General features: G+C 53.8%; 2 protein-coding genes and 1 non-coding gene across 4 annotated transcripts; 1 reads left to right on the top strand and 2 right to left on the bottom strand.

Moving 5' to 3' along the window:
* Nucleotides 1–285: 285 nt before the first annotated feature.
* On the top strand, nt 286–20,806 carry LOC122382043 (ARF GTPase-activating protein GIT2-like). Of its 2 annotated transcripts, XM_043366919.1 has the most exons (14): nt 286–735; nt 4,095–4,228; nt 4,640–4,752; nt 5,617–5,806; nt 6,116–6,246; nt 7,936–8,119; nt 8,868–9,296; nt 9,607–9,684; nt 11,272–11,379; nt 12,486–12,545; nt 16,202–16,381; nt 16,710–16,895; nt 18,931–19,050; nt 19,986–20,806. In XM_043366919.1, the coding sequence occupies exons 1-14, from the start codon at nt 675–677 to the stop codon at nt 20,184–20,186; spliced, it is 2,175 nt and encodes a 724-aa protein (XP_043222854.1). In that variant the 5' UTR covers nt 286–674; the 3' UTR covers nt 20,187–20,806. The 2 variants fall into 2 exon arrangements, with proteins under 2 accessions (XP_043222854.1, XP_043222855.1); XM_043366920.1 differs by lacking the exon at nt 12,486–12,545 and having other exon boundaries at nt 303–735.
* On the bottom strand, nt 19,380–19,452 carry Trnak-cuu. The gene has a single exon. It is a non-coding gene; the product is annotated as a tRNA-Lys (tRNA).
* Nucleotides 20,346–25,079, bottom strand: LOC122382044 (vicilin-like seed storage protein At2g18540). Its single transcript, XM_043366923.1, has 2 exons — nt 24,459–25,079; nt 20,346–23,114 (listed from the first exon to the last, which is right to left on the bottom strand). Exons 1-2 carry the CDS (start codon nt 24,464–24,466, stop codon nt 22,262–22,264), a joined length of 861 nt encoding a protein of 286 aa, XP_043222858.1. The 5' UTR covers nt 24,467–25,079; the 3' UTR covers nt 20,346–22,261.

Genomic DNA, 25,079 nt, shown 5'->3' with positions numbered 1-25,079 from the left:
GCTGGGGTGTTTCAGTTGCTCTCCACTGTAATTCCGCTCGTAGGAGAAAGCTGCAGTAAGAACTGCTCGAAGATCTTAGTTCACGAACATGTCCTATGGACCAATATTACTTGGGGGGGGGGGGGGGAAGGGGATCGATCATCATTGATTGGATAACATCAAACGCCCCATGGAATATGGGGCGATGTCAACGAAAAATGCGAAGCTGAATGAATAAAGGTTTTTAGTTCGTAGTAGGGAATTTGGCAGCCCATCCGCGACGAAATGAGTCATATATGCCGCCCACTCAGCGTTGTTATGAAAATGCGAGAGAGTGTGGGAGGGCGGTGGTGTTGTGCGATTATCATTATTCATTAATTAATTTTTGTTTTGAGGTTGGACTGAAATTTATAACTTTTTGATAGCTGTCCTATCCCTTCATCAAGATCATCACCTTTTGGCCAGCTTCGATTCGACGAATTGTCGTCAGAGGAGGCCAGAAGCAAGGGGGCAAACAAGCTGAATCCAAATCGGAAGATTTATCACGATAAATCATATATTTTTGGTCTCCTGATATCATGCTTAAGTGATGATTGTGAGAGCTGACGAACGCCAAATACTGGAGCATAATATGTGATATTTAGAGATTTAGGAACTAGTTTTATTCTGTTAATTAGAGGTGTTCTTCCGCAATCATGTTACTTCGTCACAAGATGAGGCAAATAAAAGGTGGATGTGCAGATTGTGGAGCCCCTGGTAAGTTTTCTTCAGGTAGTATGATTTTTACATAAAATATTCAATGTCGTAGTGAAAATTTACTCTGCAACCATGTGAAAGTTGAACTTGTGTTTGTGAATGACTTGGACTTCAACTTGGACTGAGCAATGCAGAAGGACAAGTGCTTTTGTCAAAAATTTTGTGCTTCTCTTATCATAGAAAATTGTAGTAAGATACTATTCTTTTTTCATGTCATAGTGTGTTGAATAGTGATGTTTAGCCTTGTGTTTAGCCTAACGTAGTGCTGAGATTTGCGACTCTTGCTGGGTACTTTTATTACCTACCCAGGCATTGAAATTGAATTGGCTGATTTCTTGTTTATGCACCATGCTCACCACACACTTTACTTATATCATGTGTCTTTCAGGTTGAAAGGAATTTAATTTCTTTTTATCTTTATTGGTTCTTTGAACAGAGCGCAATGTTTTTATCATGCAAGCTCATGAATTATTGTTAGGTAATAGGTAATAAACATAAAGTATGTTCAATAGTTAAATAATTATTCTTAATCATCAATTTATCATTGTAATAAAATGATAAGCCAACTTTTTGGACCAATGATAAATTGTGCTGATATTTTCATAACTTCTCAAAGTGTGATTAGGTATTTAGGTAAGTATTGCAATTGAGTACCAATTGAGTATAATTGACATTGAGCAATTGAGTAGGTAGATACTAGGTATATTCTAATCATACAGCCTTACTTACTGCCTATCAAGTATCAAGTATCAATTAATTTATCGCAAATCTTGGGATATACCTATAAATTTTAGCCCTTAGTCTTAGTTCACCCGGTAAATATTTACTTTAGGTCCGCAATATTATTTTAACAAGAAAAAATGCACATTCTTACACTATTTGATGTCCTGAATTCAGATATGATGCTTAAATGCATCAAAAATGTAAAATAAGATACTAAAACCCCAGCACATTACACCGCACTGCTGCACAATATACACTGAAGAAAGCACGCTTCCGCGACAAAAACGAAATATACAACGCTGCCCTATAAAAGAAAAAAAAAATGATGCGGATATTCATTAGTTTTCGACGTTATGAAAATGACATAATACCAAAGCACAAGAAAAACGGTGAATAAAAAAGAGAAAATATTTAGCAAAAGTAATAGAGCATGAGAAAATGATCAGAACATAACCAAACCTTACCTAACCTGACCTACTGATGTTTGCCTACTGGGGGAAAAGGAAAAAGTGGCCTGCATGAATAGATTGCAAGCAATGGTAAGTCAAATATTTTTAGGTTAAGTGGTTATGCATCAGGCTTCAGGCCTTCGGCCTGAAGCCAGATACACAACCACTTAACCTAAAAATATTTGACTTACCATTGCCTGTAATCTCTCCTAAGGCATTGCCTTCGGCACTGCACCGCTCCGCCTCGATTATTTTGACGTCACTTTCCTTACAATTTATTATCATCCGTAATTTCGCTCAACCTTGGTTGGACCATTTGTAGCGGGTGCGCCGCGCAGACGGTCTTTTGACACGTGCAGTTCCGGTCGGAGGTGAGGCCGTTGGTGGTGATACCGGTGATACTAGTGTACTAGTGCTTTTAAATTCGTTTCTAGAAGGAATAAGTATCAGAAATGAAATCAGGAGGTCTTAGAGTATCGTGTGAATGACTTTTATTTACCCCTCTGTTTTGCGGACCTAAAGTAAATAAATACCGTTCACCCCTGGATAGTGCTGTATATCATCTCAGGATTCTATCAATGTTTTAGGGGTAAAGGTTGAGGAACTGGTCAAGGTAGTACTTACTACTTACCTGAGGCCCCCATACCCGAGACTTTTTTCTTCTTTTTTTCTTTTCCATTTTTTTCTACTTAATGTCATAGCCCTAAATGTCTTGGGCAGTGCTGGTAATGAGGCCATTTTCTGGTCCCGGCGTTTTATTCTCCGGGTGAGTTAGCCCCGTCTAGCGCTTAGCCTTTCGGGACCCTCTCAGAGCCGCGGTTGTTTTCGCCGCTCGGCCCATTCAAGATGCAAAGTTGATAGTCGCACGAAGTTTATTTGGGGCCTCTAAATATACGACTTGGAAATTAATCGATTCTACAAAACCTTTTTCTTTCATCTATATGCATACATTTAACAGTAACTCCAGACTAGACTGGTTTGGCTGGCCCTAAATGAGGTTAGTGTGACTATTAACTTTGTATCTCGACTGGGGCGAGCGGCGAAAACAACCGCGACCCTGAGTGGGTCCCTAAAGGCTAAACGCTGGACGGGATTAACCCGCGAGGAGAATAAAACGCCGGGACCAGAAAGCGGCCTCATTTCCAGCACTGGCTTGGGCTCTGCCAAACTTTCTTGTCTAACATATATTTATGAAGTATACCTTTCTTAAGAGATAAGATTAAGATTAAGAGATGAGTGAAATCGGAAATCAGTTGTATGATAAGCCAGTTTCTTTTTTTTACAAAAGTGTGGAATAATATTTGTATGCATTTAGTAAAAATCAAATAGCATAATACATGACTAGTCTTAATATTTCATTTTTTATGGATCTCAAGGTCTTAACTCTTAACTGATGGTATGAGTATAACCAGACTATGACCAGACTGATCGCCAGTGGATTTTAATGCTTATTTGCCTGTTGTTGATTGATAGTTTTATTCGGGTACCTATCTCTTTTTCTCTTCTTTTTTTTTGTAATTTGTTTCCTGGTGTTATGGCCCAACCATTCAGTAAAATGATTTTTCTAGCCCCTAATAATAGACAATGAAGCAATTATTCAGCATTACTTTTCCCATTTGTAATGCAATAGCACAATCTATGTATGCCATCACCATGTTGCCATGACACCAACCACCCTCTGTCTCCGCACTCGCAGAGGCCAGACCTCGATCGCTATCGTCCTACTCGCGCCTCCTCCGCCCTGCACGGGAGCCTCCTCCACCCGTGTCGCTTCTCCCTCACCAGTGTTTCATTTTTCAGCCTTTTGGTGGCAAATCACACCTAATGGGGAAAATATTTTCATCCCTAAAATATGAATGACCGACTTTACTTCATCTCTGAAAAGAGTTTCATGTATTCCCAACAGTCAGTTCACTTGTCACTTGACAGTTGATGCACCCACATCCTTTTGTTCCACACCCTGTCAAGATCCTGACATGAAATCCTGGTTTATCAGTTAGCATAAAAATTGGTATTACACCATTTTGCAAAAATACTGCAGTTATTTACTTTCTTTTTTCTCATCCTAGGATTTTTTTTCTTCATCGGCACACCCAACCAATATCCAATTTTAGAACACTGTCCCTCACTGCCCCGCTGGCGTTTCTACCGTGCCGCTCACCATCACCCCGCCGCTGGCCGTTGCAGAGCCGTCTTGGGCCTCCATCAACCGGGGCATCCTGATCTGCGACGACTGCTGCAGCGTACACCGCAGCCTGGGCCGGCACATCTCGCAGGTGAAGTCGCTCCGGCGCGGCTTCTGGAACGCCCAGCAGCTGAAGGTAGGTCCGTGGACGGTGGTCTGGTGCGATAGGCTGGGAGAAGTCGTGTCATGGTTGGTAAGACAGTGGGCAGGTCGCAGGATGTCTGTAAGGTCACCAGATGGATTTCTTGTAAGGAGACTATTGTCGGGGTCTGGTTTCACTTTTGTACCCAAGGATTGTGTATTTTTATCGACACTTTTGATTGTATTTCGCGGTAGTTATCCGCTCATTCATTCATTCATTCATTCATTCATTCATTCATTCATTCATTCATTCATTCATTCATTCATTCATTGCACACCTTTGAGTTGTGCGACTGCCCGGTGCCGGCCGATGCAGTGTCCTCTTTTAGTCCGGCGTCACTGGCAGCCCGCCGTCGGCCTTCCCACCCGTCCCTGACCGCCGCGCCGCCGGCCCGTGTGCTCTCAGATGGTGCAGAACCTAGCCGACTCGAGCGCCAACAACATCTGGGAGCACTCGCTGCTGGACCCGTCCCACGGCAAGCTGGGACGCCGCAAGCCGGCGCCCACCGACCCCGTGCAGTAGGTGCCCATAGCCGGCCGGGCCGGGGATCGATCGGGTGGGAGTGGGTGAGTCAGCGGCGCCGGCCGGCCGGCGGCGGACACACTCGCCGGGCGCTGAGCACACATCGCCGGTTATCGGTGCTCAGGCGTTCAGCCGGCTGGCCGCGGACGGATGATGTCTCGCGGTGAACGGTGGGCCGTGGACCATTCGTCCGTCCGTCCGACCGGCTGTCGAGCTCGGGCGGACGGTGTGGAGGATGGGAGATGACGAATAATCGCGACCTTCCCTGAGAGAGGAGGGGAGGGACGAGACAGAGCAGGCGGGAAGGGCGCTGACAGATTGATCAATAGGGTGATGAATTAAGCCCGCCTCTGGCTGAGTCTCTGGGTACGCTGATCGCTGTTGACTTGTTGAGGCATCAAAGGGACCAGCTGTCGACACTCTTCGGCTGAGCGTGATGAAGGATTGTTTATGTTGTGGTTGTCGAATGTCGGTAACCGGAAGGAGCTGATACGACGTCATGTCGCCGCCACGAAATTCGTCCCTGTGGCATCTGTGCATTGCTGTATTTACGCGGTGTCAACTGTCGTGTCCAGCTGGGCAGTCCCAAGTGAGCACAGCGGACGTGCAAAATTCGTAAACTGTCCGACTCTAACGGAGCACTTCCGGCGGACCGGGGCGTCTGTACCGACTATTGTATATTATGTATCGTATAACCCTACCCTACGCTGCTCCTCGACAAGAACCATGTCAAACTCTCCTTACTTCATCCTTGTCTCATCTGAAAGACGTCCTGTGTTTGTTAAACGCTCCACATCACATGACCACTCCTACCTCTCCCGACCACGCCCACCTCTCACCTAACTCCGCTGTGTCCACAGCCCGAATAAGGCCAAGTTTATTCGCGACAAGCACCAGATGCTGGCGTTCGTGTACCGACCCGGGAAGGACGATCGACAGCTGGCTGAGGGCGACACGAGTCTCCAGCTCCACTCGAGCTGCCGCACACCCAACACAGAGACCAGCCTGCGCCTGCTGTCACTGGGCGCCAACCCCAACTACTGGCACCCGGTACAGTATTGGGGAGGGGGGAGATTGGGCTGTCAGTGAACTGCCGGGCTGGAGCGGTGAGGTAGGCTTGATGTTCGGACTCCATAGTTGTGTTGGGGGTGATTGATTTGGATTAGAGACTAGTTTTTACGCTGCTCTCCTAAATTTCTGATATTCCTCTCTAGTTTCGCGCTGATAGCAAGGTATTGATATTGTGTAGCACAGCACCCATGTCTGTCCGTGCGGCTCTTGTAGCTCGTATATTTTCCCCCGTCCCCGGGAACATTGTATCCGTTCGGCCCTCTGACTACCATTACCTGTCCTCCCCAGGAGCGCGGCACGGGCCCGCTGCACGTGGCGGCGCGCGCCGGCCAGGCGCTGCAGGCCGAGCTGCTGATGGTGTACGGGGCGGACCCGTCGCGGCCGGACCGGGCCGGCCTCACACCCATCCAGCACGCCAGGTGGGTGAGAAACACTGAGCAGCTGGACGTGAGGCGGAAATGGCAAACTAGCCGATGTGCATAGTCCTTACGTGTTGGAAAATGCTAGACTTTACTTACAGAGAGATTAGATTAGCTAAGCGAGACATTCTTATTTGTGTCTCCTGTGGCCGTCCCCTGAACCTCCCCGACCTCTCTTTCTCTGACCCTGTGTATTCCCCGCCACAGAGGGGCCGACGACTCGGAGCTCTGCCGTCCCCCTCTCCGTCCCCTCACACACCCCTCTGTCCGCCGCAGGGAGGCCGGCCACTCGGAGCTCTGCCGTCCCTCTCCCCTCTCTCCGTCCCCTCACACCCCCTCTGTCCGCCGCAGGGAGGGCGGCCACTCGGAGCTCTGCCGTCCCTCTCTCCCCCTCTCACACCCCCTCTCTCTACTGCAGGGAGGCGGGCCACTCGGAGCTCTGCCATCCCTCTCTCCTCTCACACCCCCTCTCTCTACTGCAGGGAGGCCGGCCACTCGAAGCTCTGCCGTCCCTCTCTCCTTCTCTCACACCCCCTCTCTCTACTGCAGGGAGGCCGGCCACTCGGAGCTCTGCCGTCCCTCTCTCCTTCTCTCACACCCCCTCTCTCTACTGCAGGGAGGCCGGCCACTCGGAGCTCTGCCGTCCCTCTCTCCTTCTCTCACACCCCCTCTCTCTACTGCAGGGAGGCCGGCCACTCGGAGCTCTGCCGTCCCTCTCTCCTTCTCTCACACCCCCTCTCTCTACTGCAGGGAGGCCGGCCACTCGGAGCTCTGCCGTCCCTCTCTCCTTCTCTCACACCCCCTCTCTCTACTGCAGGGAGGCCGGCCACTCGGAGCTCTGCCGTCCCTCTCTCCTTCTCTCACACCCCCTCTCTCTACTGCAGGGAGGCCGGCCACTCGGAGCTCTGCCGTCCCTCTCTCCTTCTCTCACACCCCCTCTCTCTACTGCAGGGAGGCCGGCCACTCGGAGCTCTGCCGTCCCTCTCTCCTTCTCTCACACCCCCTCTCTCTACTGCAGGGAGGCCGGCCACTCGGAGCTCTGCCGTCCCTCTCTCCTTCTCTCACACCCCCTCTCTCTACTGCAGGGAGGCCGGCCACTCGGAGCTCTGCCGTCCCTCTCTCCTTCTCTCACACCCCCTCTCTCTACTGCAGGGAGGCCGGCCACTCGGAGCTCTGCCGTCCCTCTCTCCTTCTCTCACACCCCCTCTCTCTACTGCAGGGAGGCCGGCCACTCGGAGCTCTGCCGTCCCTCTCTCCTTCTCTCACACCCCCTCTCTCTACTGCAGGGAGGCCGGCCACTCGGAGCTCTGCCGTCCCTCTCTCCTTCTCTCACACCCCCTCTCTCTACTGCAGGGAGGCCGGCCACTCGGAGCTCTGCCGTCCCTCTCTCCTTCTCTCACACCCCCTCTCTCTACTGCAGGGAGGCCGGCCACTCGGAGCTCTGCCGTCCCTCTCTCCTTCTCTCACACCCCCTCTCTCTACTGCAGGGAGGCCGGCCACTCGGAGCTCTGCCGTCCCTCTCTCCTCCCCTCACACGCCCCTCTCTCTACTGCAGGGAGGCGGGCCACTCAGAGCTCTGCCGTCCTTCTCTCCTCCCCTCACACCCCCTCTCTCTACTGCAGGGAGGCCGGCCACTCGGAGCTCTGCCGTCCCTCTCTCCTTCTCTCACACCCCCTCTCTCTACTGCAGGGAGGCCGGCCACTCGGAGCTCTGCCGCCGGCTGGAGGAGTGTCAGTACGAGCTGACCGACCGGCTCGCCTACTTCCTGACCGGCCGGCGGCCCGACCACGCGGCCGGACAGCACTTTGTTGTGCCGCCGCCGGTGGGACCCGACACCGAGGCCCTGGTCAACGCTCGGCTCAAACTGCGGAACGTGAGTACACCGAGGGGCGAGAGGGGAGCTGGTGTGGGGTGGGAGGGGCCTTGCCGTGCTGTGTACTCAGTGTGTGTGAGTGTTTGGTGATAAACTGATAAGAATCGAGCGTGGACCTTTACATTTCGTATGTAGTCCTGGCTGATGACCGTGTATGACCGTCCCTCCCTCCCGGTGTTCCCTCAGCTACAGTCACGTGTGCTGGCAGTAATGTACCCCCTCCCTGTGTTCCCTCAGTCCCGTCTGATGACTCTTTGTAACCCTTTCTCCCTGTGTTCCCGCAGCTGCTGCAGTCCCGTCTGCTGGCGGAGCTGGCCGCTGACGTGTGTAACTCCCTTCCCCTCCCTGTGCTCCCTCAGCTGCAGTCCCGGCTGCTGGCCGCCGACGTGTGTAACTCCCTTTCCCCTCCCCGTGTTCCCTCAGCAGCTGCAGTCCCGGCTGCTGACCGACGACGTGTGTAACTCCCTGCCCCCTCCCTGTGTTACCGCAGCTGCAGTCCCGGCTGCTGACCGCCGACGTGTGTAACTCCCTTCCCCCTCCCTGTGTTACCGCAGCTGCAGTCCCGGCTGCTGACCGCCGACGTGTGTAACTCCCTCCCCCTCCCTGTGCTCCCTCAGCTGCAGTCCCGGCTGCTGGCCGCCGACGTGTGTAACTCCCTTTCCCCTCCCCGTGTTCCCTCAGCAGCTGCAGTCCCGGCTGCTGGCCGCTGACGTGTGTAACTCCCTTCCCCCTCCCCGTGTTCCCTCAGCTGCAGTCCCGGCTGCTGGCGGAGCTGGCGGCCGACGTCTATGACGAGGTGGACCGGCGCGAGACGGACGCTCACTGGCTGGCGCAGCACCCGGCCGCCACCAGCGGGCCCGGCTCGGTGCCCTTCCTGCCTGTCAACCCCGAGTTCTCCTCCACGCGCAACCAGGGCCGACAGAAGCTGGCGCGCTTCACGGCGCCCGAGTTTCGCGCGCTGATCGTGGACGTGCTGCAGGAGGCGCGCCGCAGACAGCTGGGCCCGGCGGCGGCGGCGGCGGCCGCCGCTCTGGCTGAGGGGGATGACGACGAGCCGCTCTATGACTCTGTGGCCTCCGAGGATGACTACGCGCCCATCGAGCAGCTGCAGCGCCGGGAGAACGCGCAGAGGATGCTGGCCGAGCAGAACGAGCTGCTGCGGCCCACCCGCACAGAGGTGGGTGTGCGCGACCAACTGCCGGCTGCCTGTGTAACGAGCAGTGGTGACGTGTTTGTGTTGGGTTCTACTTGACTTGGGCTGGCTCTCGGCTGGTATTAGCATTATAAGTGTTTGGCGCTCAAAAATGTGATTCCATGAATCACCTACGTGGCCACTAGTTTTTTTTTTATCTGGTATGCTGCGCTCAGGCCTAGTCACAGAAATTGTTTGCATAGTTATATGTTTCGCTCCCGATGCTAGCGGGGGCTGATGTAGTGCTACGCCCGCGGTTGTAGTCTAACTCGTTGCTCTGTCGTTTCTCTCTCAGAGTCCAGAGAACGGCGACTCTGGCGAGCGGACCAAGGACAGCAGTCTGAACAGTCTGGAGGCGAACCACCACCGGCGGGTGAGTCCCCCCCCCCCCGTCCCCTGTACCTCCCCCCACTGACCGGTTGTGGGTCGGTCACTGCCTCACTAACCGTCACTGTGACCGTCGACTGTACATAGCTGTTCTCTCCGTGCCGGTCGGCCGCTCTCTGTGTCTCTCTATCTCGGTCGCTCAGGATAACCGCACGCCGGCCGCGCGGTGACGGTAGCACTGAATGGACGCCATTTAATTGCGTCCCAGAAAAGCTATTTCTGGCACCTAAAAGCTGACTCGCCCCAAAATTGGTCCTCAGCACCTATTTGGTGGATACCAGCACCAATCATGGAAAATGACCTTAATTAGCTGTTTCTGGCACCTATTCATCGGTACGCCTTACTCTTTTTTTCTGAATCTGGCACCTAAATGCTGAGCGTAGCACCAATCTAGTAGAAAAATGAACTACTGGCTGGTAGAATCATGTTGTTCTGGTATAATGACCCCTGGAGTCTAGCCTAAAGGTTGCCAGTGCAGCTACACTCTAAGACAGCCCCGTAGTGATCTCAGCATTGTATATGACGTTTAAGTAAGCAAATAATATTAATTTGTTTGAAAAAAAACAATGTCATTTAAATATTCAAAAGTATTTATTTGTAATGCTTAAAGGGAAACATTTTTGTGAGTAATTGTCTCGATTTTGACCATTAAAACGGGTATTGTATTTTTTGACGTCATCAAATAGCTCCAAAAAAGAAATGTAATGTTTACATTCCGTTCAAGGCCGCTGAAGAAACGCGGGATCTTGCGTGGGACATTGTCCGTTGTTTGCCGCGCAGAGTTGTGCCGTGGTTGTGCCTTTTTCATCCGTTTCTTACGTATGGCATATGTGTGCATGAAGCTTTGATTTTGTTTTTGGTTATTGTGTGGCCGGTGAGTCAAACGCCCCTGTAGAAACCGGATGCTGCCTTTGATCGAGATGGAGTCAGACGATGATTGCAGAAAGCTAATAATATTGAAAAGAGGGCCAGTTGCGTGGCATGTCTGTTCAGAGTTGACATTTTGCTTTACTCCAGTTTATGACCTGAGAGCCTGGCTGGAAGTGACGGATCCAAACTTTTCACGTTAAAATGGCTGAGGGTGCAAAGTCTCTTAGTCTCTACATAGCGGGCTGGTATAGGAGCGTCTTGCTACGCTGCACCATAGCTGGCTAGTGATTCTCTTTTGGCTAGAAATGGCATTAATCATTATCTCCACTGGCGAAAATGGCACTTGACATCACCGAATGCAACGTTCATGTTGTTAGGATACATAAAATCAGGAAGATTACGCGAATTAGGTAGGCAAACGTGGAATAAAATAGGTGCTGGATGTTTTGGTTTTGGTGCTGAATCAGCAAACAGCAAATACGGAGTTCAACTAGACGATCTGGCAACTTTAGGCTGTGTGGAAGCAATTAGGTGCCAGATTCAGATATTAGGGTCGAATAAGCATTTTGGGGCTGATCAGCAATTAGGTGCCAGAAACAGCTTTTTAGGGACCAGAAACAAATATTCCCCGCACTGAATATAACAGAGCCGGGCGCGGCGCGGCGCCTGTGGCCGCCGGCTGAACTGTCAGTTCCGCCGCCAGGCGTCAGATGGCAGCAGCGGCGACGACCGTCTGATGCGTGAGTCGAGTCTGGCGCCGCCGGAGAGCAACGAGGAGATGCGCCGCGAGATCGACCTGCTTCGGGACATGGTGAGTGGGCGGCCGCCGCCGGTCCGGGCCGGAGCGGGACTCCTGACCCCGGGACCCTGACCTGTGACCTGTCACCCTGACCTGACCCAGCCCTGACCTGCAAGCTCCTGACCTGATCCATGAAGGACTCCCATTAGTTACCAGGGAGTTTGCTATAACGGAAGCAAATCGAGTAAATAGGGTCCACTCAGTCACGACTGTATCCGTGGATATTTCACGGTTCGTTTTCCTTCCCCGCCTCCGTTCTCCTTTGAACTCTTAAAGTATCAGCGGTCATAGTGCTTCCAGCGATCTCGTGTAAGCTGATGTCTGCTCGTCTTAATGTGAATAACATCAATGCGTTTGACGTTATTTCCGATCCGCCTTGCTCTTTTCTGCACATGCTTTTTGTTAGCATATGTTTGGTGGATTAATGCTTGTTGCTTTGCGAATCATCTCTTTCTTACTTTATCCAGCAGTTTGTATAGTGTATGTTTTGTGCACTATGTATAGAGCATTGTGCGGTGTATAATATAGCTAATGACGTCGCGAAATGCAGCGTTCCCTGCCTAGCCCATCTTCCTTTACCGACCTCCATAAAATTGCACGATACTTCTAGTACGGCCTTAAGTAGCTACATACATCTGTTTGATATATCTTTTAAGAAGGCTGCAGTGATCCAAGTTCAGTAATGTGTTTCTCTGCCTTAAATGGAAATCTCGCGATGCATTTTTCATTAATACTTCGTCAGGTACGGTGGATTCACGCAAAATTCACGTCTGTCGGGGTATATTCCCGCCGTACGTTTCGATCCGTGCCGCTGGCTGGCATGTTGGCCGGCACATTCCATAATGATTCATTCACTGTCCCGAACCTACCGGCTAAACGGTAAATGGACGCCCTACGTTCCCGGCACTTCTTAGCCTGGATAACCCCGTATCACAGGGACCTTAGCTAGTACCGTTCCAATACGTATCCCTGACACCGTACTCCCGGTACCCCTGACGCCGTATTCCCCCGTACCTGGTACCTTGTACCGATACTTTTGGCGCCGTGTACCCCGGTACCCGTGGGGGTCCAGTCCGGCCGTTTCTGAAGCCCCCCTCTCGGCGGCCGTCGGTCCCCAGGTCAGCTCCCTGCTCCAGGAGAAGCACTGCCTCGCCGACTCTTCTTCCGACGAGCAACAAGTAACTGCTGTCGGCGTGCCGTGGGTCGCATGGCTGCTGCCTAACCCGCCTGGCTTTGGGCCCTAACCCTAACCCTAACCCTAGCCCTAACCCTAACCCTAACCCTAACCCGGGGAGGGCTAACCTGCCTGGCAGAGACACAGCGTCAGAGCGGGTTATCGCGGGGCGATCTGAGTGTGATGTGTGCGCGTGTGTGTGGTATTATTTAAATCCGGGTGTTGTATAATTCAGTATGGTCCTCTTGTGAGTTGGTGTGCCGTGTGTTACACCGTCGTTTGGTTGATGTGATGTTGTGTGACCACCAGACTTTGTAGTTTGGGGTATCAACGAACACTAGTTTAGAGTTTGAACTGAGGATAAGCGCTAGCAAACCAGAAGTTTTCGATGGTATTAGCATGGATGGAAGAACCTCCAAAGAGGTTCTCCTTCATCCATGGTATTAGTTTCAGATACTGCCTCCCATCGTTCCTGATTGGTCATAGTCCTGGTAATCCTGGTCCTGTAGCACTCTGGTGTCCCTCCAGACACACCTTCATTCAGTTATGACCCAGTGTTTCACTGACACTGCCTTACACTCCATCGCTCCCCAACCGCTCCCCCACCATTCCCCCACCATTCCCCCACCCACCGCCCCCACCGCTCCCACCGCTCCCACCTCCCCCACCGCTCCCCGTGTGTGTGAGCACCGAGCACAGTGTCTGAGTGGCGCGTCTCTCCCACTGCGTATAGCGCTCGGACGGACCTGCCGGCTGTAAGTCTGACCCCGTCTCTGACCCCGTGACCGGTGACCTGGGGTCAGAGGTGCACCCCTCGTCAGCTCGCACGGTGCACGCAGGGACCGCTCAGAGGGGGCGGGAGGCTGGGGGACGACATGCTTTGGCTTGCAGCACGGCCCTGTGAGCAGTACCCGCAGAATGCTGGATGGGAAGGGAGGGAGAGTATGGCTTCTGGGATCGCGAGATTGATAGTAGATAGCTGATGGAATGAGCTGAGTCGAATTCTTTCCGTGCCGGGCTGACGCTGCCATGGCTTGCAAACGCATGAGAGTTTACCGGACTTGGTGCTCTTAGCTTTTTATATAGAAATGCTCTATTTATTGACTTTATTTTAGAAAATTTTCGTGTTTTTGTCATGTATTTTTGGGCTACAATTTGGCTCCCTTTTCATCTACATTCTAAAAAGCATAGGAATTGAAGATCTTTTGATATTCATTGGTGCCAAACGTCAAAATGGAGTAATTTTTGAAGATTCATATCTTTTCTAAATATTCTCAACGAACTTCTTTCTCTCCATTCATTACCATCCAGTTCCTCCTCGTTTCGTTCCATAAGTCATCCTCATCTTTTCCTATTTTTCATGTCCGCCGTCCGTTCCAGCTCTGTCGGCTCTGAGCTGGCCATCCCTTTCTCAGCTCTGTCGGCCCTGGGTTCGCGCTCACCCTCTCCCAGCCGTCGGCCCTGTGCTCGCTTTCCCCGTCCCCCAGCTCTGTCGACCCCGGCAGGCAGCCCGACTGGACCCGGTGGGCAGCCCGCCGCGGTGACCGCTCCGCCCGGCCGCCGGCTGCGGTGGTGACCGCCGTTACGGCGCCGGTTGGCCGTGTTATCGGTCGTCTCTGTAGTAACGCCGCCCGGGTCGGCGGCTCGTTCGATCGTGCCCGCCGGCCGCGCCGGAATGTTGGCGGCCGTGTCCGAGAGACGCGCAGGTTATGGCCCCTCGGCCGGACCCGGGGCCCGTGACGCAGTGCCCCGGGCGGGCGGCGCTGGTGCCCCGGACGGGCCTGTCGGGCGGTAAATTACCGGACCGAGCAGCGACCCCAGTGGCGGGCTCTGCGCCACCCGCTGCAGCGCCCACCGGAGCCGCGGCCGGCGCGTGTGGCCAGCCTCTTTACCCGGACAGCGCCGATTGTGGTCCAATAAAGGATGGCCTCCGGTGATTGGAGCAGACACCAGGTGTAAGGCCCCGCCACAGTGTGATTAATGCTGTCCGTAATGTTTCCTGTAACACATTTCTGATAAATGATTATCATAAAGGTGGCATGTTTGTGGGCAATAAGCGGAAATACCTCTATTAATACGGATAGCTGACGGCAGTGGCGGTCAGCTCATTAGTTTTGTATTTTTGCTCAGAATCACTGCTTCAGATTTACCACTGCAATAGGCAAAAGGACTGGGGAGCAGCCATTGGCAGCTGGCGATAGGGATTGGTATATTTATTTAAATATCACCGTTTCAGTTTTATTACGGTAGCAGTAGTGCGTAGTATTATGAATGCATGTCAGAAGCAGCGCACATTGCACAACCCTTTCAGTTTGTTAGTTTTACTGACGAAGAACTCGCGTCAGGTCACCAGCTTTGCGTGTGAGCGCATGCCAAGCCGACCGCGGTGTCGGCCGCGGGCCGGCCGGAGCATGGCTTCACGGTCGCCCGGGCCGGCCGCGTTGCCGGGACACCCGGTACTCGCACTGATTCGGGGCCGCCACGGGCCGGTAATCGTTAGAGGCCGGCCCGGGCCGGGCCGGCTGACGTCAGCGTGTACACGCATTGACGCGCGGCTGTGGCGAGCCCGGCGGCCGGCACGGGGCCGGGCGCCGGGTGGAGTGAACCGCCGGCTGCCGGTGACCGGCGGCTCGTGCCAATCGGTCGTCCGTCACCGGAGCACTGACCCCGGCAAACTGTCGGTGGCCGCTGATCGGTACCGTTAACATATAACTGCGCTCTGTAGTGCCGGTATTTCTGGACTGTCAGGACCGTCGTCTTTGGTGGCTCTTGGTCCGCCCGTCTGTACTGTTCGTACCTCTGTCTGTCACACTCCCTGCAACCGTATGTGTTGTGCACCTGTATTGCAATCGTTTGTACGGTCTTGTCCACTCAGTCTGTTTTAACAGTTTTACATCATCTCCCACGTTATCGTCAGTCTGTGAAGTCGTGACCGACTTTACAGGCTCAACTCTGTAGTCCGTATTCTCTGAGCCACGTCACCCGGCTATCCGTTCCTCTGTGTGTAACGATGATGTGTGACTCTGACAGTGGCAGAGCTGCTGTCAATGTCTGTGTGACCTGTCACTCCGAACTACAGGTGGTCGGACAGTCACAGAACACCTGGTCGGACCGCCACAACAGGTGCCCGACATGTGTTATTCAGCCCTGCCGGCGCCCATGTCTTATTCAGCCAGGTTCTGTCCGCGAGCCGTAGCCGTTCCATGCTGCGATCGGGTCGGTTTGTCAGGGGTAGGCCGGCTGTGTCCGACTGGTCTGAGCGCCGGCCAGCCTGTGAGCGCCGGCCTCAGATGCGGCATACTCAACCCCAGTATGAGTATACTGACAGCAGTGATCGTAATGACCAGAGAACACTCACCAGCCACGCCCCTCATCTGTGTAAAGCTGGGCCCTGCACCGTCGTAGCCTGTCTGATTAGTCGATACAGCTTTTATGGCTTCGTACTTTATCATATAAGCCCTGAATGTGTTACTGTTACATATATATCCCGTCTTCGAGGTCCTCAGTCTGTGTGGCAGACGCGGCTCCTGTGGCTTGTTGCAGTCGTGTGTGAGTCTGTGACCGGTATGACTGATGTATTGTGACTGGCCTGCGATCCTGTATGACCTGTGTGCCTCACGCCTGCCGGCCGTATGACCCGTACCCGTCCGGCGGCCTCAGGTGCAGCGCCTGACCTCTGAGAACACGGCTCTGCGGGCCAGCTGCGCCGGGGCGGCGGCCGGCGCCGGGGCGGGGGCGGGTCCGCCGCCGCTGCCGCCCCACGCCGCCGCCGGCCGCCGGCCCGTCAGCATGTTCGAGACGCGCGAACGGCCCGCCCAGCCGCCCACCTGGTGTCTCGAGGTGAGAGAGGGCCAAAGGGGCAGAGCAGTGTCGGCGGGCGGTTCACCTCCGGTGTTTAACCATCAAGCAGATAGCTTGATTATCTGAGTCTTAAAGAGTTGTGCGGTGGACGCATCCGGCTTGATTCTCTCAGTCGCTCAAACGTACGTCGCTGAATGCGTGTGAGTTATTGGAGTTCAACTGAGAAAGTAATCCCCATCTGTCAGACAAGTGTGCAGCTGCTGTGTATCGCAGTGCCCGTCTGTCATGTCTCTGCCACCCGGACTGCTTTGTGTTGTCTCACACTCTCCGCGATGTCTCCTGTGCCTCACCCCCTCTCCTCCCCCAGCGGAAACTGTCGGAGGGGGACCGGGTGTCGCCGCCCGGCTCGACGGCTGCCTCGCTGACGGCCAGCGGCTCGTGCTCGCTGCCGCACCAGTCTGTCCCTCAGCGGGCCAGTGGATCGCGCTCACTGCCGCTGCCGGGCGCCTCCGAGCCGCCTAAACAGGAGGTGGTCATACGGAAAACGGAACTGGTCAGTGTCCAGCCGCGCGGGCCGGGTGGGGGAAACGGGGGTGGAAAGGAGGGCCACCATCAACAGAACGGTTCCTGTATTAGCTGAGACTATTAAGGTCGGTATTAACAATAGTCTTAATGGTATAGACTATTAAGACTATTAAGACTGAGATTTAAGGTCGGTGTTTTCCCCATGCTGGATAAGTCTAATGAAAAACAACAATATTGAACGGAATGTGTAGCTGTTTTCGTGGTGTCAGAGCTTCGTACTTTAATTCTAGCGAAAACTAACGGCAGTGTCGGGTTATCGTGGGGCATCAAGGAGTTATGCATATGCATTCCGTGTGTTCAAACACAGTCATCGCTCGTCATTGTCATCGTGACAGTATGACACAACACATGTCAGCCAACTATATACCAGGTAATCAGTACCCTCTGTGTGATCACCTATCAAAATTACCGCGTGTCATTTCGTGGGGCCGTAATTTGCACCTGCGCCTCCGGCCCGTGCCACTGGTTGACGCCTGGCCGACACTCGCTGTTCGAGGAAGCTCGGCGCTAGTTCGTTGGTTATTCACGGTTACTTGGCGACCCACTGGGCTGGTTGGTCGGCACTGATGTCGGGGTTTCCGGCCACGAGTGTCAGCCAAGTACGCCACCTAATGGCAAGTTGCGGCGGTTCTCGAATAAGGAGTGCTCGTTACGATTTCACAGAGGACAGCCGGCGTCCCGTCGACTGTTGGCCGCTGGTGTGAATTCCGCTTGGTATCGTCCATAAGACACCGCCGGTGGCAGCAATGTTACCGAACTATAGTGGCGTAAAGGGGATTGCTCCATCCATAATTCAGGTGCGGCCGTTTTCACGCAATTTTATGACCCACACATTCCATATCGCGAGTCACCGTTACGTTTTAATCGGCTAAAGAGCCGCTGAAATATTTAGGACAATAGCGGTTTCTTGACCCTAAAACGTCACTGAACCCTCTTTTCAAGCGATGCTCGCTTATCACTTTATCACAGTCAGATATCGGCGAAATTTATGCATATTTTAATTCTTATGATAAATATGCTTTCAGTTATTAGCTCCACTCGATCACTTGATGAGGGATTCTATATTAGTTACATTATCTGGTGCTGAAGTGTCACTAAGTTAAAAATTTTTAGAGAAAGATCACATTCCTGTAGGTATATGTATTGCTCGTCGCATACATTCTTCTCGGTTTACTGCAGTACTGCCTGCAGACAACATGAACGAAGAATCGTCCGGTGTGCAGCTTGCCTTACGTCTAGTTGTCTTTGCCGTTCGTCAAAGTTAGGTATTTGTAAACACAAACCGCACGGTATGGGCGCTCCGTTTGCAGGATTCTCCGCTTCCATTAGTCCGTCCTGCCGTGTGGATTTTTGCTGCCGTATTAATCCGTTTGGGCGGGCAGTGTTTATACCAACGGCTAGACTTCCAAACGGCATAATGGAACCGCTTGTCGCGGCCGGCCGACTTTCTTCGTGCGCCTGCTTTCGTTGAAGCCTGGGTAGAAAGGGCGCCCGCCACCCGTCGACTTGTATACCTGGCTAGGTGTTTGATTTTTGCAATGATAGCTGATTTGATGTAGTTGTATATTGTTAATTGTAATTAAGTTAATTGTAATTGTTATTTTGGTTTCGTTTTGCTGGACGTGCTGACCCGGGTGGCCCGATGTAATTTGTGTAGTAATATTCGATATCTCTGGCCTACCATGGTTTCTGTTAGCTGAACTGAGATGATTCTGCACCCGTTGATACCACCACAATTAAATCGCCGTGTACAATTATTTTTGTTTTTACTCATTTCGGCCCTATTGATATATAAAGTCACATATGCCTGGTAATTGGTAAGGAGCTTGATCAGTTTTATTCAATTAATTGTGTACTTCCCAGTGCACCCACTGTATCATCATCATCATCATATCCAAATTTTCTTGCGTTCGGTGTGTACTATCCTGCGCCTTCCGTTTACGCTGAAACCCGTCCGTGCGCTGCACGTTTTCACCGACCCGCCGCCGTGTGTGTCTGTCCAGGTAACCCGGCGGATCCAGCGGCTGCTGACGGCCGCCCAGCACGGCCGGACCGACCAGTACAACGCCTGCATCGACCGCATCTACTCGGCTGTCCTCGAGATGGTCTCCGTCTTCCCGCAGGTCAGTCAGGGTCAGACAGGTCAGTCAGGTCAGTCAGGGTCGGACAGGTCACACAGGGCTCGCTCACAGTTCGTGGATCAGGCAGGGGCTAGCCACAGGTGAGATGGAGGCCGGTCGACAGTAGGGGCTTTCTCACAGGTCAGCCTAGGTCCTGACGTGGGAGATGTCGCGTAAATTTTAGTTGTCTGGCTGACCGGGTTCATCCTTTGGGTCGGGGTCGGGTCGGCTTTTTTCGGGTGGTCCTCAGCGGAAAAATAATGAACAGGGGATGGATATTGGCGAGATTAGTAACTGCGCAGTTTGTCGCTGTTTCGGAGATCGGAAAAGGTCGCCCAACGTGGGGCTCGAACCCACGACCCTGGGATTAAGAGTCCCATGCTCTACCGACTGAGCTAGCCGGGCGGTGAGAGCATGGAGGTCTACATGTTTGAGTGGTGGATGTGTGTCTGTATGTGCGCTCTGGGCCTTTTGCAATAGACATCTTTTTTAGTATAAAGAGCTCTCAGCAATCCATTTTACTTTCCCATCGTGATCTCTTTGATAGTTGTTAAGCGTTTCTGATCGTCATTGGTATTGTTAATTTAATATTGCTTTGTTTGCCGCATGTAATTATGTCGGACTCATAAGTATACTGTAGATATGGTCCAGTAGGCAGTATGGTCCTAACGGTCTCAGGATGAGGGTTCCAGCGACCAGCTATTTTCATGCGTTACCGTTACCCTCGCCACATCCGGGTAGGACAGGGCTCACTCGGTCAGGCTCTGACAGTTGGGCCGCCGAGACTCCAATAGTACGTTTGTAGACCAATCTTGAGAGTTAAGACCAATAGTCCATGTCAGTGACGGCCGCTGGTCAGTGGCCAGTCCGGACTGTTGAACGTGTTTCCACCGCCGCGCCCTGCTGACGGCCCGCTGTGTGCACTGTCCCTCCGGCAGTCGGGCTGCGACGAGCGCGCGCTGGACTCTGTCCAGCAGCTGAGCACCTCGGCCTGGCGGCTGCAGAACGAGTCGGCCGGCCTGCTGGCCGCCGCCGGCGCGCCGTCCGCGCACGACGCGCGCCTCATCACCCAGCAGGTCATCCAGATGGCCTTCGAGGTGGCCAAGGGCGCCAAACAGCTGGTGATGATCTACCAATGACGCGCGCCGCCGCCGCCCGGACCGTCTTCCAGACTGTACAACCGGCCCGAGACTGTACCGGCCGCCCGGTCAGTGCTATGTGATGCGGTCGCAGCGACTGCCACTCTGTGACGGACCGAGACGGGCCGCCAGCGCCAAATATGTCGATTTTTAGGGCAGTCAGCTTTACTCAGAGTGCTACAAACGCCACCGGCGAGTCGATTAATGCTTATGGGAGGGCGCGCGCTGCCGGCCGCCCCCCCACCGTTCGTCTCTTGCCAGGGCGGTGGCGCCGGGTGCCGAGTGCGTGCTACTCGGGCCGCCGTCAGTGCCTTAGGGACCGGTCGGCCGGCCGGCACCCCGGGGTACCGGGCCGGACCGCACTGGACCGAATCGGACCGGACGGGACTGCACTGGACCGAACTGGACCGGACCGGACCGGACCGGACCGGACCGGACCGGACCGGACCGGACCGGACCAGAGAGCGGGCGGCGCGCCGCCGTTGGCCGCAGGACTGCCCGTTTTGCTAGTGTATCCGTCTTATCGAGCATCTACATATGATTGTCCTCCGTGGGTAATTCGCAGCTAGAAGCCGCACTGTTGAGAAGCAAATGTATTTTAATAAATTATTTAACTGGTGGATGGGGTTGTGCGGCGGGGTCTGTGGGAGTAGAAGCACCAAGCAACCAGGTTAGGCAATCGAAACACTCGAGTAACAAATATCACACATCGCTAGCTGGTTCAGCTGCGATAAATGCACTCGATTTCGACCTACATACTTGGTAACTGTTAATGGGCTACTGACGTAGGCTCATGCGACGAACAGAGCGACACATGTTTTACGGGGGTCGCTGGTGGATGTCAGAATGGCTCATTATGCTGCAACCAGAAGCGACTGGAGACCACAGTGATAGGACGGGGCGGATGTAGATCAGCAGGAGCGTCAGACCACACCGCCCGCGTCCCGCACCAGAAGATGGTTCACTCCGCTCCGCGCCGCGACACGGAACAGTACAGCTCGGCTCCGGCCGGCGGCTCGGAGCCGCCGCCGCCTCACACCACACACGGCACTGCACTTCACACGGGCTCTCGGAGAGAGCCCGGGCCTCCCCGAGCTGGGTGACCCATCCCGCCAGGGGAGCGAGAGGCCCACACCGTCCCCACCCCCACACGGCGGACCCAACACACAACGGCTGCAGCGCCGGTACCAATGGCCACGGACAGGGTACCGCCACAGCTGGCCCCGGTCCGGGGGCCACTGCGGACAAAGTAGGCAAAATCCATACCTTCCAGAGCTCCGAACCGAACCGGATACGGATGAGCACGTCTACCAGTTATAAGGCTTAAATGTTTTTCTGCTCGAAACAATTGACGGTCGGCCTGAGTTTTCCAAATCATGCAAGGGACGAGCCAATGATATCACAATCCGCCAACGCAGCCACAGACAGACAGTATCCACAACCAGTAGGTACACAGGGCACGCACAATGGGCCCCAGAACGATTGTTTTCGCCTTCCGTTCGGGAGTGCGTGGCCACGCGACCAGCGCGTGGTTGGACTAAAACCGCCAGCGGAGCAAACTACGGCGTCACCCGGCACAGGCCAACAGTGGCCTCTCCCAAAGTCCCAACTCATATCCCCGCCCTTCAGTTGGCTCAGCCCAGCGGCACAACTTCCTCCAACACGGGGAAACAACGGCAAACCCCTCTTTCACCACGCAGTGCGGCGACCAGCGTTTAGCGGCGCGGGCAGATGACGGCACACTCAGTGTTCGCTATTCATTCCTCGCACTCAGAACGATGCTAGTAGATCACACTTTAGTGTCGGCTCAGAAGTAATTACCAGCCTCCGAGTCCACTGAGTGTTCGGCACGGTTCGCGCCAGCGCTGGCCTCCGGACGGGGTCAGTAGGCCGCCGTGCCCTGCCCTCGACCTCCGCCGACACCCTCCGGCGCCTCGAACGCAGTCGCAGTTTTGATCGCTGCTGCCCGGGAGCTATACTTACGGGACTGACTCGGCGAGTGACTCCCGGTAGCGCCAGACGGTCCGAACTTGGTGGTCGCAAACGACGCCCGCTCGCTGTGGATCAGGAGCCATTTAGTCCCAGCAGCCATCGGGGAACAGCAGCTCCTGTACTTTATCCATGTCGTCTTTCTTGCCATTTTTCATCCAGTGCGAGAACTGCTTGAAATCTTCGCTTTCTAGGATGTCTTTCCTGTCAAATCTTTTATTTGTGTTCGCTTTGTTCCTTGATTCCTGGAACTTTCGCTGTTCCTCTTCTATTTTCTGCGCTTCCTGCTTTCGCCTATTTTCTTTTTCTCGAAGTCTTTCTTCCTTCTTAGCCTGCCTTTCCTGCTCTCGTCTTTTCTCTTCCTCTTCCCAACGTTTCTCTTGTTCCTCTCGCTGTCTCTGTCGCTCTTTTAGTTCTTCTTCCTCTTGCCTTTCTCTCTCTTTTCGTCGTTCTTCCCACTCCTGCTCTCTTTTCTTTCTCTCTTCCTCTCTTTTTCTGTCTTCTTCTTCCTCTCGCCTCTTTTTCTCTTTCCTTTCTTCTTCTCTTCTTTTCTCTTCCTTTTCCTCTTCTTCCTGCTTCCGTCTCCTTTCCTCTTCTTTCTTTCTCCTTTCCTCCTCTTCTTTCTTCCTCTCCTGCTCCTGTCTTTCCTCCTCCTCCCTCTTTTCACGTTCTTCTCGTTCTCGTCTCTCTTTTTCCTTTTTCTCTTCTTCTTCCCTCCTCTCCCTCTCCCTTCTCTCCTCGTCCTCCCTTCTCTCCCTCTCTCGCCGCTCCTCCTCTTGTCGCTGTTCCTCTCTCGCGCGCTCCTCCCTCTCCCTTTTCTCAGCCTCGGCCCTCTTGGCCTCTGCGGCGCGCGCCTTCTTCTGCGCCGCCGTGGTGGTGTCGCCCACGTTGATGCCGGCCCGCCGCTGCTGTACCAGCTCGGCCAGCGTCTTCGGCTTCCTGCGCAACAGAGCACGGGGGTCAGCAGGGCGCTGTTGAACGGCGTGTCCAGTGAACAGTGCAGGGGGATTCGGTCACTAGACTTTTCTTCATTATGGCAAAGGTAGCTGAACTTAACAAAATGACGTGAAAAGAGAACATAAAGAAAACCAAACTTTTCTTCTTTCCTTCCCCATTTACCTACCGATCAATCTATTAATCATTCCTTTGTCCTTTGATGTGTTAGCCCTCGCTTACTGAGCCTTCGTTAGCCTTTGTTAGCCTTCGGCCTTCACTCACAGCAATGGTAATACATTTTAACGAGTTTTAGTCAAATGTTTAGATAGGGACGTCCGACGTGTGCAAAAGAGCAAACAAGCGATGACTTCGCTCCTACCCGCTCTCCGGCTCAAATTTTTGGGTAGGTTTGACCGTTTTATAAGTGAATAGGCTATACCTAACTGTAAAATGACGGGAGGACGCGTCACGCGAGGCTGCAGCCTACAGGTGCTGTTTCCTAAAAAAGGTTTTCAATGGCGCGGCGCACTCAAATTCTTGGCTCTTGCGTAGCATAGGCGGCGGAACGGGGGGGGGGAGGGCACCGGGGCACCGTGTCCCTCTTGATTTTACCATTTTAACATTAGCCCTATGCGCGTTGCATGGAAAGAATGGGACCAAAAGTCGGCAGTGCCCCCCCCCCCCCCTCTTAATTGAAGGTGTTCCGCAGCTACTGTTGCGTAGTGAAGACATAGGTAGATACTTTCCCTGCACCCCTGGCCTGGCCCCTGGTGATCTGGCTCCTATTCTGCACACTACTTATGCCCGCTTTGAAAACAAGGTATCAGAATTAGAACCATAATCTTATCTTATGTTAGCATTTATATCCTGAGCTCTAGTTAGCTTATAGCTAAGAGGTTCTCGAGCACCCTCAGCCCCCCCCCTCCCCACCTTATCTTTCGAACCTTGAGTCGTTCCTTCCAGAATGGCTTTCCAGTTTCCGTTTTGCCCATCCCACCCCAAAGCTATGTAGAAACTAGGAAGTGTAGCTGCATGGCCAGTGGCCACAGTCTGTGCGACTGACTGACGGTGTAGGCTGTGCCGCACTACACCACTGTACGGCGGTGCAGTCTACCAAGAGTCAAGACCCCGATGAGTTCCTTCCGATGCGGCGGACCGGGGACGGAGCGGGCTTCTCCAGTCGTCGCCGTCGGCCGTCGGCCAATTTAGCTCGGCTGGCGAGTGGCGACTGCTGCCTGATCGTACTGTCCTGCTCCTGATACTTAATCGGCAGTAAATAACTGCAGAAATAATCGCAGAAAATAAGAACTGCAGAAAAACCCAAACCGCACGGCTGGTGCTACTCACGTGGTCATGGTGACGGCGATGAGACGCCTCTACTGGTGTAGTTCGGTGTTCGTTCTGGGTATTCGTCGCCCGATGCCGCCTTCCACTGGTGCGCTTGGCTGTCTTTCTGGTACCGCTCGCCAGTGTCTGTAATCCACACCCTTTGTTCACAGCCCCAATGGCTCTATCCCACTTGGTTCTATCCGTGGTCCATGGCCATTCGTGTCTTGCCCGTGATCTTCTGCAGTCTCCCAGACAGTTGCCGACTCCTGTTGCAGCTACTCTCTGACCGATAGTCCTCTGGCAACTGAGCCTCTCCGGTCACTACTGACAGCTCCGCCCTGACTGCCCTCCGACCGCCGCGGCTGAGGGCCGTGCTGTCCGACCTCACTGGAGCCGTCAGAGCGCCACCGCTCCTTGCACTGTCCCTGATAGTGCGGGCAGCGCTGCTGTGCCCACTGGTCGACCGACCGGCCCCCGGCCACTCTGGTTACCCTGACCGCCGCTGTGCTCTCCTCTGACCACTGACCGGCTCCTGTTCCGGTCGGCGGGTCTGTCGGTGGTCCGGCCGGTCTGTCGGTGGTCCGGCCGGTCTGTCGGTGGTCCGGCAGGTCTGTCGGTGCCGGCACCCCGCACCAGTCT

The sequence above is a fragment of the Amphibalanus amphitrite genome, unplaced genomic scaffold, assembly GCF_019059575.1.
Source record: "Amphibalanus amphitrite isolate SeventyFive unplaced genomic scaffold, NRLGWU_Aamphi_draft 000132F_arrow, whole genome shotgun sequence".
Taxonomy (NCBI): Eukaryota; Metazoa; Arthropoda; class Thecostraca; order Balanomorpha; family Balanidae; genus Amphibalanus; species Amphibalanus amphitrite.
The sequence above is the reverse complement of the archived record's forward strand: the minus strand, read 5'-3'. Positions and strand labels throughout refer to the sequence as shown.